The following is a 19,694-nucleotide window of genomic DNA, read 5'->3' on the forward strand; positions in this document are numbered from 1 at the left end:
CTCGGTGGTTTGCAGTGCATTTTTTGGATCTCTTTTTTGTTTATATTTGGGGGCGTGTGGGTCAGATCCTGATCATGGGACCATCCTGCTGCATTCAGGAGACCAGCCTACGTGTCTCTGTATCTGCCAGAAACATCCATTGCAGGGGGAGCCCTTGGATACCCTCTGTGGCAAGGGTCAGGTTTTCACTTTCTAGACATGGTGGCATTAATGGGGTGAGAGTCCCTTTATGACCGCTAACCCTTGCCACAGCGATGTAAGGAGCCTGAGGTCAAAAGGGAATCAAACCTAAAGTATTTTTAGCAAGACATTTGTACTTCAGGCAACGGGCCAGCGTGTGTGTGTAATAAAGGACACGCTGTCTCTCAGAAGGACTGCAATCCTGTCCCTGCATATGGCAGGACTTCTTGTCCTCATGCTGTGATCCTGCAATGATGACAACTGCGTTTGGTGTATGCAAGCCTACGAGAAATGGCATTTTCTGAATGCTCTAGCTCTTACCTCCCTTTTTTGTGATCGGCTGGAATTCTTTTAATCAAAGAAAAAGGCAGATGATTACAGGAAGCAAGAGGTTATTTTTAAGCAGCAGTGTGTGCATTTCAGCCCCTGAAATTGACTTTGCATATGTATTTTATTGATAACCGTTAGGAGATTACAGGGCTTGTTACTTTTAACTTTGCTCCTCTCTGTGTGATGTGACAAGGCTGAGGTACTTTTTAAAGGATGCTTGGTGGTTGCTCTGGCTTGTGGAAGCAGTCCTCTCTTCGTGTGTCCTGGCTGATGCTGTGCTTGTGAGACCCCCACTGAACTGAGTTGCAGCAAAGTGCAGCTGTGTCAATCCTCAAAGAGGGATCTACTTCAAAGCGTGTCTTTGAAGAGAATCCATACGTAGGACTTCAAAGCTGATTAAAACATTTGGAGTAAAATAGCATACTGAGTCATCTGCTAGGAAAGGGCATTATTTGTATTTTTATTATTTTTTTCCCCTTCCTGCAGTTGTTTCTTGAAAGAGCCCTGGAGCTGAAGGTAACTGGCAAGGTAGATCATTGCTTGCAGTGCTTTTGTGCTCACTCTCTCCTGACCCCAAAGAAGCTGGTTTGGAGCTGCAGTAAAGCTGCAGCAGAGCCGTTCCCAGCCCATTTGTGTGGTCGGGTCATTTGTAGCAGGAACTGACTCATCACATCCCACTGCTGATGGGATTTCTTCGCTTTCTCCAGTGGGGCTACTCCTTTCAGAGCCCGGCTGTTCAAGCTTTTCAGCTCCCTTGAAACAAAATTCAGCCTGTGCTACTGCTTATTTCTTATTGGCTCTGAAATGTGGAAGGTTGTCACTGGCTGAACATCCACACCTGCTTTTTTGATGTCCCTGCCACACTTCAAGGTGAGAACTGCTTCTAGAGGGGCTGGTGAATTAGAAATAGAGCCAGTGTTGATGGTGATGGTTCAGGGACTGCCTTCCTGTTTCAGAACTAGGAGGAGAAGGCTTGAAGCAAAGGCATTTAAAACAACAGGACCAGCACTGTGCTGCAGAGGGTGATTATCAGCTCCAGTGTGGCTCCTCAGTGGATGCTGTACCCCTGCCGAAAACATTAGTTCTGGCCCTACTTTCAGTGTGCCAGAATGCCTCCCCACCCCTCCTTACTTTTAATCATTGCTGTATTTGCCTGACACAACCTGCCTTGGAGAGGAGCTGATGTTAAAGGTGTGCACATTTATTTGAGAGAGAAAGTTGGTTTTCCTCCTGTTTCCTCCTCCTTTCTTTCCAAAAAGACTGTGAAAGCCCCAGGCTTGTCTTGTCCAGGCTCCGTGTACAATCCGTGCACCCAGTGTCCTCCCTCCAGAAGTGCATTCCAGATGAATTGGTGTTCCTTGGGGAAGGAACATGTGCACCCAGGGGAGTCCATGTGCCACACAGCATATGCTGTGCAGCAGTCTGGTGAAAATGGCAGGCGGTGGCATGCTGGGATCACTGATGTGGCTGAGAGGAGGACAGCACTTGGGCTGAGTTGTCACACCCTGCCACTCGGATGTGGCATCACCTCTGAACATCACCTCCTTGTTAGCAGCTGGGCCACTTGCTCCATGGTGGATCGGAGCTCTTGCTCCCATGAAGCAAAGTGCTGATGTGCTTTTATTCCTTGAGACAAAACAGAGCTTTTTTTCTCCGTGGATTTGCTAAAAAATGAAGAGCATCTCAAGGTTTTTAAGGCATCTGAAACGGCACGTGCTGAGACCGAGGTTTCCACTTGCAGCCTAGTTACTGGCCCTGCTCTGTTTTTTGCTGGAAGTTGCAGCCATTCCTCAACTATACATTGCTGTATTGTATTGTAGAGTTTCAGTTTTGGTGAAACCTGGGATGGGAGGCAGGGGGGAGTATGTGAATCTAGAATATTCTAGAACAGATCAGGTGTGCTAAAGTGCCGTACATGGCAAGATTGAGATATGTTGACATTGGGAGCTAAATCACTGTAGAACTATCAATAATGGCATAAATGAAGAAAACAGTATAAAATGTTTCAGGCTCTGCTTAACTGTTATGGGAAAGCTTTATGGAGCTTACAGTGTACCCGTGTCTCATCCAGGAGTGTGGAGTGGTGACTGCTGTTGTTAGAAAGCATTGAATTTACCACAGCAGCTGTTTATTGGATTGCTGTGATTTCTGCTGGATATGGTGGTCACATCCTCTGTGCGTTCCCTGCAAACACACAGGTGCTTTGACAGAAGGAGCAAGGATGCATCAAGAGTGTATTGCTGGGGACGGAAATATGAAGGTCTAAGGACCTGGTTTCTGGCCCCAGCTGATGTGCTATGAGACCGGAGAGGTATGGGGATTTTTGTAGCCTGCTTTCTGTTTGCTGATAGCAGAGATTAATATAAGTATCCCTGGATAAAAATCAGGAGCCATTGCTGTACAGGCAATTACTAGTAATATCACTACAGTCGCTTTTGGCCTTGAGTCTAGGATTAGGTGGAATGTAATCTGTTACATTTTTCAGGCTGCTTTTGTTGGAGTTTTCTCATTATTATATGATGAAGAGTAAAGCTGCATGAAAAATCCGTGTCCAGTCTTGCTCTGCATCACAAAGCCCTTTCTTGGCTCTGTTTTGATAGTAATGCTGCTGTGGATTCTTTATGTGTAGGAACTGTAGACTGCAGAAGAGAGACCTGTATGTAGGCTTGGTTGCTCCTAGCTCTTGATTAGAGTCCATTATATAAGTATCTTACAGGGGGAGGGAAGTATTGCTGAGTTCAGCAGCTGGGTAAACTGAGGCACAGATGGAAAATGGTGCACCTTGAGAGTCTTGAAAATAAGAAGAGAGGTCAGCCTTTCCCCTGAGTAACACCCTTTGGACCCCACTAAAACGTCTCTTCCTGAAGACAGCCTACATAGTCATGCACAGGGCATCTGCATTTCCTACTCCCTCAGTGGTGTGAGCACTGAGGCTTCTCACCACCTAAAACACTTGAGAACTGAAGTCTCACTTTAATGTTAAGAATCTGTCATTTCCCCTGAACGAGAGGCTTATGTTACAGGCAACATATATGGATGATGTGACAGCCTTTTTGCACTTACTAAGTAATAAGCTAATCAACTGTCAGATTAACTGTTGGAATAACTGAAGGACGCATCCCTTATTCTTTGATACCTGTATGGGGACCACCAGTCGGGATGAAGTTTTAAATAAGGGAGGTTGGAAGATAAGGTTTCTTGTGAAGCCCTGTTGGCTAGTTTTTGGTGAGCAGGGTAAAAAGCGCTCTCTCTCTCCTCCTTGCTGGGTGTTCCTCCTTCTCTCCCAGCCGCTGCTCTGAGAGGCAGAACAGAAGCTGGGAGCTGCCGTACTGTTTATTTCACTAAGTGCCAGATGCTGGCACTTCCGTTCTTTCTAAACTTGTGGTGGTTTGTGGTAACGTTGACTCTCGTTAATGCACTGGTTCCTAGCAGGGTGCAGATGTTTCTTGTCAGCTTTGGCCATCTTTCAGGGCTGTAAATACTGCCTTTAATAAAGAGCAGTGGTGAAAGAGGACTGTGATTTATGAGTGAGGCTCTGTGAGTTGGCATGGCTTTTGAAGCGGCATTTGTACGTGAAAGACTCTTGTAGATGGCGTTAGCTCACCTGGTTATCCCTTGCTTTTGTCAGTTGTTGGAGCTGGGAATTTGGAACCAGTCGTGCCTGATTTCAGTGGACAAGGCCTTGACAGGGGCATGTGTCAGAGGACTCTGGAATTTGCTTTCTTCACAGGTTTGGTGCAGACCAAATTTAGAGAATTTCAGACATTGGCTGGTGATTTTGGAAAGGGCTGAGGAGGCATTTTCCACAACCACAGTGTCGGGAGGGGCTTTTTTTCTTTCTAGGATAGCCGATGGTCAGTGATGTTAATGCTGTTGGAATTGTATTTACAGTATTAATTCCCTGCTCAGAGCACTGAGACTGACCCCCTTTCGTTATAGCACCTTTTTATTTACACTAAAGCAAATGCAAAATTAAATCCCCAGTACTTGCAAAACAGGCTAGATTTCTGTTTTCCCCTGATACGTGATAAAAAAGTTTTACCCACAGTGTGGATGTGTGATAGTTATAATGTTCTAGGAGCAGTGGAAGGATGGAAACAGATAAAATGTTCCTTTCCGTAGGAGCACTGCATACCTCCTTCTCTCAAACCATGGATGGGAAGAAAGGTAGGACACAGGTCGATGATTGGTGTGGAAGGAGGCATGCGGAATGCCAAATATTTTTATTTTAAGCTACCTTAATATGAAAATCTCATCTTTAAAGGGTTAATAAGTGGCTAGCAGATATTTGAGTAAATGGCTATATAATCGTTACTGGAGCACAGCGATAGTTGTTTTAACCATGGCTTGTTAACTCTGAAGATTACAGTGGTGTATGAAGCCGTGGTATGTTTTTTAAAGTGCTATGTATTTAAAGTCATCTTTAACTCATTCCACTCATATCTGCCCTGTGCATGACCCCTGCTGATCATTCATTAGCCCTGTGTAAATGGGGTTTTAGTAGAAAGAATTTCCATGTAGTATTTTTAAAAAACAAAAATGCTGTCAAGTGCACACACATAGTGCTGAGATTTTTGCAAGAATTTTCATGCCAGTGTCAGAGAGAAGTTTTTCTAAAGTTAAGAGCCTGCCTGTATGCAGGGATGTGTATGTGGGGGTGTGCTTTTTGGTGTGGTGGGCTCTTGCCTCTTTGATGGGAGAAGGAAAGCTCACCAGAGCTTTCCTGCTATAGTAGTGGTGGGAGGAATCTATAAATGCATGATTGATCCAAAGTGCCCTGGGATTACCATGCTGAACATCCTGGCTTTGAGCAGCTGATGAGGGAAATAATTGCCACCACGAGGGAGCAGGAGGAAAGCAGGGAGTTCTCCAGGCGCTGGCGTGGATGGCTTGTGTCTCTCATTCCCCAAACTGGGTTCCTTCCTCCTAGTCCTGCTTTTTCTAGCAGTGCCTCCCCATGGGATGTCCGCTGCTCATGGGCAACACAGAAGCCACTGAGAATTCTGGTGATGTCATTTTAGACTGGGGGAATTGTATTGTTTCCAGGCAACTGGAGAAGAATGAGGAAGGGACTTGTGCTGACTCTGCTCGGAGTAACTGAACATCCTGGCTTAATCAATGCATTTCTCCTGTAAGTTGGCTAATGGCCGATTTTTACAGGGGCCTCTTCAAACCAAACAAGCAGTTGGGTTAAAAAATACTAGTGCAAGAAGCAAATGAAGAATCAGTGTCTCAGGTGCAGTTGTAGACTGATAATAGCAAACAGCTCTCTCTGAAGTTAGCACAAGTGGTAGATGCTTACCACAGTCAGAAAGCCGGTTCTTGGCTCTCTGTGTTTAATACTCTTAACTTCTGGTGGCTGCTGAATAAATGTCCCTGTTCTACACTGCTCCTTCAATTAAGTGCAATGCGCTGCATTGTGTAATCTTGCCTCTGTACTGTTAATTGCCTGCTATCCTAAGAGGAAACTGGAATGTTATCTTACCTTATTTTTCTGTTTTCCGTGTTCTTTTCATCTCACAGCGATGTTGAGCTGCAGAATGTGGTGTTAGACTCCAGTGCTGCCATGGGGAGCAATGAACTTCAGGAGAAAGATGCCACTGGAGCCCTTGGCCACGATCTCAGCAATGGCAGCAGCAGCAATTTGGAAGCAGCCAGGCGCCTGGCTAAGCGCCTCTACCATCTGGACAGATTCAAACGCTCTGATGTGGCAAAGCATTTGGGTAAAAAGTATGTGCTGATGTGAGGCCTTTGGCCACGTTACTCTCTCTGCTGGTTCTAGAAGGGTTTCACTCCCAAATTATAACCTTTATTTATTCCTTTGCTTTTTTGTAGCAATGAATTCAGCAAGCTTGTGGCCGAAGAGTACCTTAAGTTCTTTGACTTCACAGGCATGACGCTGGACTGCTCGCTCAGGTACAAGCCTGTTTGCAGACTTTATGTTCTTGTTTTAGCAACAATGCTGTTGGCACCGTTTTCCTGATTGGAGTGGTTGTCCTGTGGGGACTTGAGAGAGTGCAGAGAGAGATGTGATGCATTTTTGGGACAGAGCTTTTCTCTTCAGTTTGTCTTGGTGTGCTGCCGTACTCGGGTGCTACTGAAGTGGCGTCATTTCCTGGAGAGGGAAGTCTTTGGGTGGACCTACTGAGAGATGGTCCTTGATCAGAGGAGACGGAAAAAAGTGACCAGTCACACAGTAAGCAGGGGAGTTCTAGTCTGCCACGTACTGCTGGAGAATTAGGGTGTTGCTCACAGCTGATCTGCACAGACTTTCTGGCTGATGCATTTTGGAGCTTGCTCTGCCTGGCTTCAGTGTACTAAATTTAGGCAGGGTTTGATGTGGCTCGGCAGCCCCCCTCTCTGTGTCTCCCTGAGGCAGAACAGCAAAAGCTTCCACGTGGAAAATGCTGTTGAGAGTTTGGTAGCTGCCAGCATGAGTGTTTGAAAACCTAGCCCTTCAATTTTCCTTCCTTTTTATGCTGGAATCAAGCCTCAGCAATGTTTGTTTTCAGTACTTTTTTTCTCAGAAGGCAAAACATCAATTTAGTGTAGCAGTGGCCTGTTAGCACAGTTGCTGTGTCCCGGTGTTTAAAGGGATTTAAAATGAGTTTAAATCATCTGGCTGAGGTTACTTAAATGGGATATTGCTTTTTTCTATTGATAACAAATCTAGGAGCTGTGCATGCACTTCTCAGTCCCTTTGCAAGTGCATTTCCAGGGGTTACTGGTGCCATGAGAGCGTGGCAGACCCCATGAGCAAGGAAACCCCAGAGTCCTACCTGCTGAAGGCAGTGGAAATGAAACATGCCTGCATAATCATGAACTGCCTGCTCCCAAGGCAGGCAGAGCAGAGCCAGGCTGGAGCACCCGTGCAGCACAGGGTGCTTGCTGCTGCAGCAGTGGGAGGTCTGCTGCTCCTTCCAGGTTTTAGCAGCCCTGAAGCATGATGCTAAATATACCCTCCTTTTAAATTGTGAAACCCAACACCTAATTGCTTTGTGGCCCATATTTAGGAGGTTTCTGCTCCCAGTAGGTCTCCTGTTAATATTAATAGTCATGACCTTCTCTAAAATATGCCCAGGCTCGTGTGGGACTTAAACAAGCCAGGGTTTTTCTGAGGTTTCAGGAGTAGCTGCAGCAGTTGCCAGCTACTGTTGCCCTGAGTGTGCAGCAGCAGCCAGGGACAGGGCATCTCCCAAAGCCTGGGGAAATAGAGGTGTGCTGCCTTGCACTTTGCAGAGAGTGAAAGGTAACAGCCCTGTTGCTGCTGGCTCGCTGACAAGCTGTGGTTTGCTGAGCATTTTGGAGCCCATGGCAGCCACCCAGACCCATTCTACCCCCAGGCTGTGGGAGGCTGTTGTGCAACCTCAGTGACAAGTCTGAGACTTGGGAAGAGTTGTTCCTTCATTGTCTTGCTCTGCTTCCACACCCTGGACCCACATTGCCCAGGCGTCTCCAGTGTGCACCTCTGTCATCCTCTGCAGGAGGGGAGGAGGTGGAGTGACTGCTCCAGCCCCTCTCAGAGTTCGTTTTGGAGTCCAACCCTGGACATGGGGAGAGCAGACTTCAGGCTACTCAGGCAACTAGTTAGTAAGGTCCCCTGGGAAAATGCTTTTGCAAGTGCTGGGGTCCATCAGGGCTGATCACTTTTTAAGCACCACGTCCTATGGGCACAGGAGCAGGCAAATCCAAAATGTCTGAAGTCAAGCAGATGAAGCAGAAGGTCGCCTTGGATGACCAGGGATCTTCTTCTGGAGCTAAGGCAAAAAAAGAAGGTGTATGCCCAGTGAAAGCAAGGTCAGGTGACATAGGGGGGATACTGAGATGCCGCTCGCCACTGTAGGGAGAAAATTTGTGAGGACAAAGCTCAGTTGGAGTTGAAGGTGGCCGGTACTGTAGGGGACAATAAAAAGAGTTTTTTTAAATAAACCAGTAGAAAAAGGCGGTGCAGAAATCTCGTTGACCTGTTACAGGATGAAGATGGTCATCTCAGAAAGAGGGACATAGACAAGGCGGAGATGTTTAATGCTTTCTTTGCCTCTGTCTTCAACACCAGTTATAGTCTCAGTGGGTCACAGTGCTCTGAGCTGGAGGACCATGGCTGTGAGAATGCTAAATTCCCAGTTGACCCTGAAGTTATGTGGGATCTGCTGCTCCAGCTGGATCCCTGTAAGTCTATGGTGCCTGGTGGGATTTATCCAAAAATACTCAAAGAGCTAGCTGATGTCATCATGAGACCTCCCTCGATGATTTTTGAACGGTCTTGGGAATCTGGGGAGGTCCCAGTTGACTGTAAGCTGGACAATGTTCAAGAAGGGCAAGAAGGATGATCCTGGAAACCACAGGCCTGTCAGTCTCACTTCAGTGACTGGTAAACCCTTCCTGAGTACTGCAGAAATTAAGCCTGTCCTAGATGGAACCAGGACATTATCCACTCCTTATTCTATACTATCTATGTCATGCCCAGGTCCTAAACCTTCCAAATATGTATATATAAACATGAGCACAGGTATCATTACGCCAGTCAATGGCTGTCGCTCCAAAATGTCCGTTGAGTTCATTTAGTCCATGACTGTGGGTTCTATCCATACTAGATATCTTCCAGGGCAGGAGGGCTGCTGTCTGTTGTCTGGTTGCAAGCTGCATCAGGAGCTCATGACTGGTGTCATGGGCTGGAGGAGTCCATACTCATTATCCATGGTGGTTATGGCATACAGTGGCAGTGTCATTCAGCAACCAGTATCATACAATTCAACATTACAGGCTGCTCTAAATCCCCTTGAGGTACATGTGTTTCCCCTTCCCTCTGCCTTACTCAACAAGTACACTGAAGTCCTTGAGCATTCTGGTGGAAAAATTCATGCGAAATTTTCGCTTGCTGGTACAAATTGGGGGTGACAACCATACCTGCCAGATGGTCGGCAATCTGGTTTCCCTCCGCCACAGGACCTGGTAGAGTAGTGTGCGGCCTGGTGTGGACAATATAATAGCCGAATTCTCTTCTTTCTATGAGAAACAATAATTTGGTCAGAAGTTTAAAAAGATTCTCATTAGCCACATCTTTCAAATAGGAATTTTCAGTTCTTTTGACCACACCAACTACATATGCCGAATCTGAAACTGTATTGATAGGTTCACCACAGAAAATTTGGAAGGCGCGGACAACTGCTGAAAGCTCTCCTGTCTGGGGAGAACCTTGAACCTTGTGAACGTCTTGTTGCCAATCATTGTTTTGTCGCCAAACTATTACTGCATTACCAGTTCTCCCAGACCCATCGGTAAAGACAGTTTTTGCACCTTTAATTGGAAAATCTGATTGGACAATTTTCAGTTTCAGGGGAATTTGGATGAGTCTTTGAATGAACGGGCATGCCGGGAGGTGTAGCCTAATCTCTCCCAGGTACCCTTCGATGGCAATCTGGAAATCAGTAGAGCTTTGCAACAGTTCTTCCAGAGATGTTCAGAGGTTAGTGGGAGGTAGGTAAAATCTGGCTCCTCTCCACTAAGCTCTAAACACCTGGTGCGACCTTTGAATACTACTTTGCCAGTCATCTCCGCCACTGTGGTGATGGTTTTGCCAAATTGATGAGGGAGGAATATCCACTCCCATAAACAGAAGTCTTCCTCCGCCACACTGACTGGCCCAAGGGCTACTGCAGGAACAATTTGTTCAAAACCGTGTTGTTGTTCACGACCCCACTTAAAATCATTCTTCTTCAAGGTCTCTTGATAGAGACAATCATGACTGTAATCTGGAATATGCATTCTCAAAAACTCACAGTGCCTGGGAGAGCTTGTGTTTCCTTTTTGCTGGTTGGAGGGGACATAGCTGCTATTTGGTTGATCATGTCCATTGGAATCTCACAATGTCCATCTTGCCATTCTGATACTAAAAACTGAATTTTCTGGGCCGGTCCCTTGACCTTACTTTGCCTTATGGTATGACTGGCACTGAGGAGAATTTGGATTTTCTTCTTCCTTTTCCCAAAAACGTCCCCTGCTGTGTTGCCCCACATGGTGATGTCAACATGGTGGTGCCCCACCCTTTTCCAGCACAGTCTGGATCAGCAAATGGCAAATAGTGGGGCTGTGTTTCCAACCCTGGGACACTTGGTTCCAGGTGTACTGGACGTCCCTGCAGGTGAAAGCAAACTGTGGCCTGCACTCTGCTGCCAAAGCAATGGAGAAGAAGGCATTGACAATGTCAGTGGTGACATACCACTCTGCTGCCTTGGACTCCAGCTTGTACTGAAGTTCCAGCATGTCTGGCACAGCAGCACTTGGGGTGGTGTGACTTTGTCCAGACCACGATAATCTACTGTCTCTGCTCGCCATTCAATTTATACACTGGCTGTATAGGACTGTTAAAGGGTCAGTGAGTCTTGCTAACCACTCCCTGGCTCTCCACTTTAGGAATTGTCTCATGGATGGGGGTCACGGAGTCCTGGTTGGTGCAGTGTTGTTGACAGTGCACTGTTGTGGTAGCCATGAGTACCTGTTGTTCTTCAACCATCAGCAATCCCACACCAGAAGGGTTCTCTGAGAGACCAAACAGGGTATTCAGCTGTCTAATTTCTGTATCTCCACAGCAGCTCTCCCAAAGCCCAGTGATGCCCTTTTGGGTCCTTGAAATACCCTCTCCTGAAGTAATCTGTGCCAAGATGCACAGGATGTCTGAGCCAGCCACAAAGGGGGGGGTTTGCCATTTGTTCCCATTCAGGCTCACTTCAGCTTCCAGTACGCTCAGCTGTTGGGATCCCACTGTCACCACAGAAATAGAGGTAAATTCTGCCTCGACATATCTCCATGGGATCAGGATACATTGTGTGCTGGTGTCAACTAAAACCTTACATGCTTCTGGGTCTGATGTGCCGGGCCATCGGATCCACATGGTCCAATAGGTTCCTGGAGTGTATAGAGGATAATTTCCTTCATCAACTGGTAAATGAGCCTACCAGGGGTAAGGCCCCACTAGACCTACTGTTTACAAACAGAGAGGGGCTGGTGGATGATGTAGTGGTTGGAGGCCGCCTAGGGCATAGTGACCATGAAATAATAGAATTTTCAATCCTTAGGGATGTAAGGAGAGCCATCATTAAAACTTCTACTCTGGACTTCCGGAGGGCAGATTTTGGCCTATTCAAAAAACTAATTCAGGGCATACCCTGGGAAACAACCCTTAAAGGCAAGGGGGTCCAGGAGGGATGGACATGCTTCAAACAGGCAATTTTGAGCGCACAGGAACAGGCTGTTCCAGTGTGCCGAAAGGCCAGCCGGAGGGGAAGACGGCCGGCTTGGTTAAATAGGGAGGTTCTGAAAGAAATCAGGGATAAAAAGAAAGTTTACAGACTGTGGAAAAAAGGGCTGGCTACTTATGAAGAATTTACAAAGAGAGCTAGGTCATGCAGGAAAAAATTAGGGAAAGAAAAGTGGAATTTGAAGTTAATTTGGCTAATTCAGTTAGGGATAACAAAAAGTCCTTTTATAAATACATTAATAGCAAAAGAAGGGGCAAGGAAAACCTCAATTCTCTGTTGGACTTGGAGGGAAATATAGTTAACAAAGATAAGGAGAAGGCTGAGGTACTTAACACCTACTTTGCCTCAGTTTTTAGCAGTAAGACAGGTGGCCCTCAGAACAACTGGCCTCTAGAGCAGATAAACAGAGACAGAGAGCTGAATAGCCCTCCTGTATTCCAAGAGGATGTAGTTAGCAACTTACTGAGCCAGCTGGATCCTAACAAGTCTATGGGACCAGACGGGATCCATCCCAGGGTGATGAGGGAGCTGGCAGAAGAGCTTGCCAAACCGCTCTCCATCATCTTCCAACAGTCCTGGCTCTCTGGGAAGGTCCCAGATGATTGGAGGTTGGCGAATGTCACCCCAATCCACAAAAAAGGCTGCAAGCAGGACCCTGGCAACTACAGGCCTGTCAGCCTGACCTCGGTGCCTGGCAGGGTTATGGAGCAGATCATCCTGAGTGCAATCACACAGCACCTTCAGGATGGACAAGGGATTAGACCCAGCCAGCACGGGTTTAGGAGGGGCAGGTCCTGTCTGACCAACCTGATCTCTTTTTACGATCAGGTGACCCACCTGGTGGATGAGGGGAAGGCTGTGGATGTGGTCTATCTAGACTTCAGCAAGGCCTTTGACACTGTCTCCCATAATATACTCCTGGAAAAGCTGGTAGCCCATGGCTTGGACAAGTGTACCCTCTCCTGGATTAGGAGCTGGCTGGAGGGTCGGGCCCAGAGAGTGCTGGTGAATGGAGCTGCATCCAGCTGGCGGCCGGTCACCAGTGGTGTTCCCCAGGGGTCTGTGTTGGGTCCAGTCCTGTTTAACATCTTTATTGATGATTTAGATGAGGGGATTGAGTCCATCATCAGCAAATTTGCTGATGACACCAAACTGGGAGGGAGTGTCGACCTGCTGGAAGGCAGGAGGGCTCTGCAGAGGGATCTGGATAGACTTGAGAGATGGGCTGATTCCAATGGGATGAAGTTCAATAAAGCCAAGTGCCGGGTCCTGCACTTTGGCCACAACAACCCCCTGCAGCGCTACAGGCTGGGCACAGAGTGGCGGAAAGCAGCCAAGCAGAAAGGGACCTGGGGGTACTAATTGACAGGAAGCTCAACATGAGCCAACAGTGTGCCCAGGTGGCCAAGAAGGCCAATGGGATCTTGTCCTGTATCAAAAATAGCGTGGCCAGCAGGAGCAGGGAAGCGATCCTTCCCCTGTACTCTGCGTTGGTGAGGCCACACCTTGAGTATTGTGTTCAGTTCTGGGCCCCTCAGTTCAGAAAGGATATTGAGGTGCTGGAGCGGGTCCAGAGAAGAGCAACACGGCTGGTGAAGGGACTGGAGCATAAGTCCTATGGGGAGAGGCTGAGGGAGCTGGGGTTGTTTAGCCTGGAGAAGAGGAGGCTCAGAGGTGACTTCATCACCGTCTATAACTCCTGAAGGGAAGTTTAGCCAGGGGGGGTTGGTCTCTTCTCTCGGCACTCAGCAATAGGACAAGGGGGCACGGGCTTAAGCTCCGCCAGGGGAAATTTAAGTTGGATATCAGGAGAAAATTCTTTACAGAGAGAGTAATCAGGCATTGGAATGGGCTACCCAGAGAGGTGGTGGATTCACCATCCCTGGAGATTTTTAAACGCAGATTGGACGTGACACTGAGTGCCATGATCTAGTAAATGGACTGGATTTGGACCAAGGGTTGGACTCGATGATCTCGGAGGTCTTTTCCAACCCAATCGATTCTATGATTCTATGATTCTATGAATAGATCCACCTGTCCCTCTCCTCCACCTGGCTGGAGGCAGGACCCCTCTACTTCTGGTCATAGTAATCGTTTCTCACTTGCAAATATGAACTGGATGTCCCTTCAAGAGGATTGGAAGCCCTTCAGTTAAAAATTGATCCTGCCCTGGCTGGAACTGGGACAGGAGCACAAGGTGGGAGGGACAGAGAAGCCCTGTGGAGACTCACTTATATCTACTTGTGAATTGGGTTATTTGCAGTACATTACATGTGAAATTAAGTTATTGCCAGGCAGATCACACTCTTTATGGATGTGAGATTGTTGCAAATACGGCCTGTCTCTGACCTTTACATCAAAGAGAAAAAATCAAAGTTTATGCGTCAAGACTGGGTAGATGTGAATGTTCCAGCAACATGCGTCTCAGATTTGGTCTTATTTTCAGTCTTGTGGGATATTAAAAAATTGTCTGTTAGACACTCATTCTGTATGCTGTCTTACTTCAGACTCAGAAGGTTTGTGTTTTCAGGCTTTTCCTAGAAGCATCCTGACAAACGAATGCAGAAGGTCGTCTTTGGCTGTGAGGCACGTTTTTCCAGCAGGAAGGATAGCAACACGGTTAAGAGGAGGGGTGTTCAACTGTCGCAGTAAAAGTGAAAGATGTGTGTGTCCCCCCCACCTCTCTGCACAGGCTCAGTGGCTGTAATGAGTGTACCCCGTGTGTGCACCAGCCCTGCACCCTTGACTGCCACGAGCAAGAACACAGGAGGGCCAGGTTACTCCTCCTGCTCAGTGGGAGATGTTGCAGATCTTCTGCCCTCTGCACTCTTCCCCGGGTACTTTCTGCAGGTCAGGTAGTCGCACTGCCCCCTGCAAGGTGACTGGTGTGGTCCTGGCCACTCTGACAGGAGACCCTCTGGAAGGAGGAGCACACATTTGGTGTGAGCTCTGAGTCTGCTGTGCTTGCCTTCACCACCTGGAGTAGCTCCTCTGATTTGGAGGGGAATACTAATGAGTGTAAAGTTAAGAGATGCAGGGGTGACAGGCAATTAGAAGAGGACAGAGAACATCCTGGATGTCTGTCTTGCATAAACAACACCTGCTCCAGTTCCTTCCCCAAACAAAAGAAAAACATTAAAAATAACAAGAGCTCTTTCAAATGATGGAATTACATATTATTTTGTATATTCCGTGGCTGAGATCAGTGGTAATTTAACTTTCATTTCATTTACTATAATGCTGGAATTAACTGCACACGGAATGATAGCCCATTTTCCTAGAAAGGCTCCTTGGATCTTAATGTCTGATGTATGCTTACGTACTTCTTTCTGTGAAGTGTACTTTGCTCTGTGCACTGTGTGAAGCAAAAAAGAGATTTATTACTTTAATTTCACTTTTTTTTTTTCCCGCTTGCTCTTTTAGGAGTTTCTTTAAAGCCTTTTCACTTATTGGAGAAACTCAGGAAAGAGAGAGAGTTTTAATCCACTTCTCTAGCCGATACTACCAGTGCAACCCAAACACCATTTCTTCTCAAGGTAACTGTGTTTCTAATACTGTGGTCTTTGGTTGTCTCCCTCTTCCTTCATTCTCACCTTCAACAGCATGTGGGGCGTATGCCTGGCAGCTGAGGCTGGGTAGTTGCCATGACACACTTTAGAAACTCCCTGTGGTGAGCATTGAAACCCTCCACGTTCTCCACACATAGTTGTGGAAAATCTGTATTTATCCCCAGCAAGAAAGATGTTTAGGCCTCCTCAGTATACTAATTCTCAGTTGTAGCTTCTCATATTTGAACGTCCTCCATTGTAGTTCCTGGTCTCACTGACTTCAGTCTGTGGGGGTGCTTGTACTCTTCCTGCACACACGTGGACAAGAATAGATCCCATCTCAGGTGGAAGAGAAACTGTTTTCTTTCTGTATTCCATTCACTGCTTGTGTGTCTGCATGCACTGGCAGCAGGCATGCCAGTTCTTGCCAGTTGTGGGGGTGAATTTTGGGTGCTGTATCCAGACCCTGGCATGGTTTTATCTTGACTAGCTAACATCAGTCAGAGTGCTTCCTCCTTGCCAATGTTTTCAGTCATTTTGGAAACGAATGAGGAAAACAAACAAGCACACAGACCAAACCTGAGAAAACTGGCATTGGAGAAGAGGACAAACTGTCCATTGGTGTAGCTGCTGTGTTCAGCCAGCCACGCTGGCAGAGCCACATGGCCCTGTGATTGCAGCATGGGCTGGTCACACACTGAGGGGGGAGGATGAAAAGGAAATCAAACATGGGTTAAGCTGTACCTTTAGTCTCAAGTGTGAGTGAGAAAGAACTGCTACACTTGGAAGTACTGCTGTGCTTCCTTACCCCTTGCTTTGTGACCTGCCCCTGTTGCAGTGAGGTGATTTTTGTCCACTTTGCGCCTGTTCAGCTTTACTGTCTAACATACTGGGAAGGGGAAGAGTTAGAAGTAAGACAGGATCTGCTCCTATGCTATCTGTGTCCTCTGCCTATTGCCTTTTTAGTTTCAAGGCACTGTAGGCAGTCAGATAGAATGGGTGCAGCATGGCCAGACTGAAATAATGACTTGCCTGTTGATGGGGCAGCCTTACTCTAGTCCAGGGTGCTAGAGGGAAATTGTCACTTCTGAGCCTGAGTAAGCATTTAGATCAAAGGGAGTCCTGCACACTTTGCCCACGATCTTAGCACCACAATATAAGAAAGATATAAAGCTATCAGAAAGTATTCAGAAAAGGAATACGAAGGTAGTGAAGGGTCTAGAGGGAGAGCCCATAGGAGAAGCAGTGGGGTTACTTAGTTTGCTCAGCCTGGAGAAGAGGAGACTGAGGGGAGACCTCATCTCAGTCTACAACTTCCTCACAAGGGGAAGAACAGGGGCAGGCACAGATCTCTCTGGTCACCAGTGACAGAACCCGAGGGAATGGTATGAAGCTGTGCCAGGGGAGGTTTAGGTTAGGAAAAAGTTTTTCATCCAGAGGGTGGCTGGGCTCTGGAACAGGCTCCCTAGGGAAGTGGTCACATCACCAAGCTTGTCTGTGTTCAAGAAGTGTTTGGACAATGCTCTCACATGGTGTGACTCCTGGGGATGGTCCTGTGCAGGGCCAGGAGTTGGACTCAATGACCCTTGTGGGTCTCTTCCAACTCTATTCTGCAGTTCTGTGAATCCGTCTCTTCTGGTTCATGGCTTGGCCACTGGACCACCTTAGAGACCCCTGGAGTGGTCTCTACCCAAGAAAGAGCCAAGGCACCATAAATGGGTGACTGAAGTTCTCCAGAATTCATTCTAATTGAGCCCTGAATGAGGAGGGAACCAGAAAAGGAGGAAAACATGATACCATGCTAAATACAGTCTGCACACAAGAATGGATGTATTTTACTCTTTCCTTTCTGATCTGAGTTAAATGAAGAAGAAGGTGTTGATTCAGACTGTGGTGTTGGTATTAATAAGCAAAGGGTGACAGTGTGGTCACCTGTCTAGTTTGCTTCATCCATGGGTGCTGAAAGATAGTTTTCACAGTTACTTAAAGATGAAAGAAAGACTGTTCTAGTTTGGCAGCTGTGTGATGACCTCATTGTTCATTTATTTAATTATGTGTGTTTCTTGATAAAACAGATTCTTATAAAGGGAACAGATGCAATTAGGCTATGAGACTCATTTTCAGCTCCTCTTAAAGGTCCAGTTTTGGGTTTGCATGTGACTCTTGTTTCGTCTCTTTCTGCAGATGGAGTTCACTGTCTCACCTGTGCCATGATGCTGCTGAACACAGACCTGCATGGCCATGTGAGTATGCACAGTTTTGTGTAGACTGCTCCTATCAACACTGTGCTGGGTGGTGGCCTGCTTCTAAAGCCCCTGCAGACAGCAAACAGTGAGAAGGCTGCACTCCAAGGCCGTTGTCCTGGGCAGGCCTTTCCATCATACCTTTCCAGTCATGTGTAAGCTGGCATTGTGCCTGGCTTTGCCATAATGTGTGAGGATACTCTGTGTCCTCTTCCTGGTGTGCTTACCATTCTTCTGTGGTTACAGCAACTGGCCCTGACCAGGAAGCTGTGGATGGGATTGACTTCCCCTTTACAGTATGTAAAGACATGTGAGAAGGCAGAAGAAAGAGGGGAGGTGCAGAAGTTTTAGGAAGGTCACAAAGGGAAGGTGATGTTTGCAGGCAGACAGTTGCAGGGGGCAGATCTGGTGAAACCAGAGTTTTGCACAGCCAGACTAATGATCGGTGTGCACAGAGCCAAGAGAGTGGAGGGTGGATATGGGCATGCTGAGTGGGAGCCCTCTGTTCCCCCATGGCACACTTCTCCCCACTGCCTGCCTGGGGGAAATAGTATTCTGGTTCGAGTCCTCTTAGTCACACTGATGCAGGGTGCCAGCAGCCCTAGGATGAGTATTTCAGCACCCATGATGCAATATGCCTGCTATGTATGGTATTCCCATGCTGATGGGAGGCTTTCTCTACCCTGGAGTTAGGGTGGAGAGGGGAAAACACAGGGATCCTGGCATAATAGCATGCAGGATCATTGTTTTCAGCCAGGTGGCTCTGGGGCTTCTCTGTGGCTGAGACCCTTTGCTGCACTTCCAAGAGCTCTTCCAGGAGCGTGTCAGTTGGAAACTTAGACAGCAAGGATGGTGAGTTGGGCAACAGGAGACAGAGGCAACCTAGGTCTGTCACCAAGGGCTGTGGGTGCAGCTCTGTGGTGGGTGCAGGTGATGGAACCAAGGCTTGTGTATTCTTTGCCAGGAGTTTTGAGGCCCACCTGCCGTTCATTGAATACCTTTGTCTGAAAATTGTAGAAGGGAGAAGGGAGCTGTGAAGAATTTTTTCCCTGAAGGCTTAGCCTTCCCTGACCGAGGATTGCGTCAGTGACGTGTGAGGGTGAGCAGGGGTACAGCAGCATGCCCCAGTTTGCCTCTTAGCACACACAGCTTCTGTTGAGCACAGCTGAGATGTCACGCACAGGTATCCTGCTCCCCAGAGCGATGAACACCCTGGGGTTCCTGCTCCCCAGCCTCTCTGACCTCACAGTCCATGGAGGGAGAACAAATGCTCATGCATCAGCCTGGCAGCAATTCCTGTTGCTCCTTGCAATTCTTTAGTGGGCTCTACTGTCTTCATTAGGTGCTGGAGTAAATAAATAAATAAATAATCCAGCTGTGACCCATCATTGCTGCTGCTGATTTGCAGCTGAAGCCTGACTGCTTGTTGCAGTGTGTCACTTTGGAGGTTTACCCCACTGGCAGTTGATAGTGTGTTTTTACATATATGCAGCTGTAGTGTTTGCCAGAGTCCTACTTGTGCTGTGTCATGTGTGTGTCATCATGTTCCCTCTGACCCCTCTGATTTCCTGTAATTTTGATCTTCCTCTTACTGCTTTGCATTTTTCCACATAGGTGGTAAGTTTGGCATTTTTTACTCGGAATGCAGCCCTTGCAGATATGCCTAATTGCCTATTTCCTAACAGAGATATTGGTCTGCCCCATCCTTACCAGGAATTCGCTGGAGCAGGAAGCAAATGAGTCACTGGGCTTGTCTACACTGAGCTCCATTTGTTACTGACTTACTGATCATAAGTGCAGACACTTATTTCACAATAAGCTCAACTGCTTGTGGGGCTGTGGTGCTGCTGCTCTGCTCAGTTCACACTTCCTTTATGCTCTTGTAGACAAACTCTTACTTATCCCTCTATTTTCCCTGTCTTGTCACATTTCATTCTCTTTGTAACTTAATAATTTTGGCTAGCTGGGTCTTGGAGATGCACGCTTGCTCCTCTGCACAGAGGTAGTCACCCAGGTGGGAACTAGAGACTCTTAAGGTATCTCTAAACACCAGGCCCATCTTGTGGAACCTCTGTGGCACTGTGCAGAGATGTTAGCTTTGGTCCTGGACCAAAACAGCCATTTGTCTGCAGTGC

The 19,694-nt window shown here is 47.2% G+C and overlaps 1 protein-coding gene across 1 annotated transcript in view; it reads left to right on the plus strand.

Annotated features, from left to right (window-relative positions):
- Positions 1-19,694, plus strand: part of PSD3 (pleckstrin and Sec7 domain containing 3) — a 94,375-nt gene that overhangs the window by 13,467 nt on the left and 61,214 nt on the right. The window contains exons 4-7 of the mRNA XM_027730891.2: positions 6,034-6,240; positions 6,346-6,426; positions 15,192-15,304; positions 17,501-17,559. Coding sequence (XP_027586692.2) covers positions 6,034-6,240; positions 6,346-6,426; positions 15,192-15,304; positions 17,501-17,559 — 460 coding nt within the window. The remainder of the gene's footprint in view (positions 1-6,033; positions 6,241-6,345; positions 6,427-15,191; positions 15,305-17,500; positions 17,560-19,694) is intronic.

Source organism: Pipra filicauda, unplaced genomic scaffold (genome assembly GCF_003945595.2).
Source record: "Pipra filicauda isolate LSUMZ 115617 unplaced genomic scaffold, ASM394559v2 scaffold163_size1657671_pilon, whole genome shotgun sequence".
Classification (NCBI taxonomy): Eukaryota; Metazoa; Chordata; class Aves; order Passeriformes; family Pipridae; genus Pipra; species Pipra filicauda.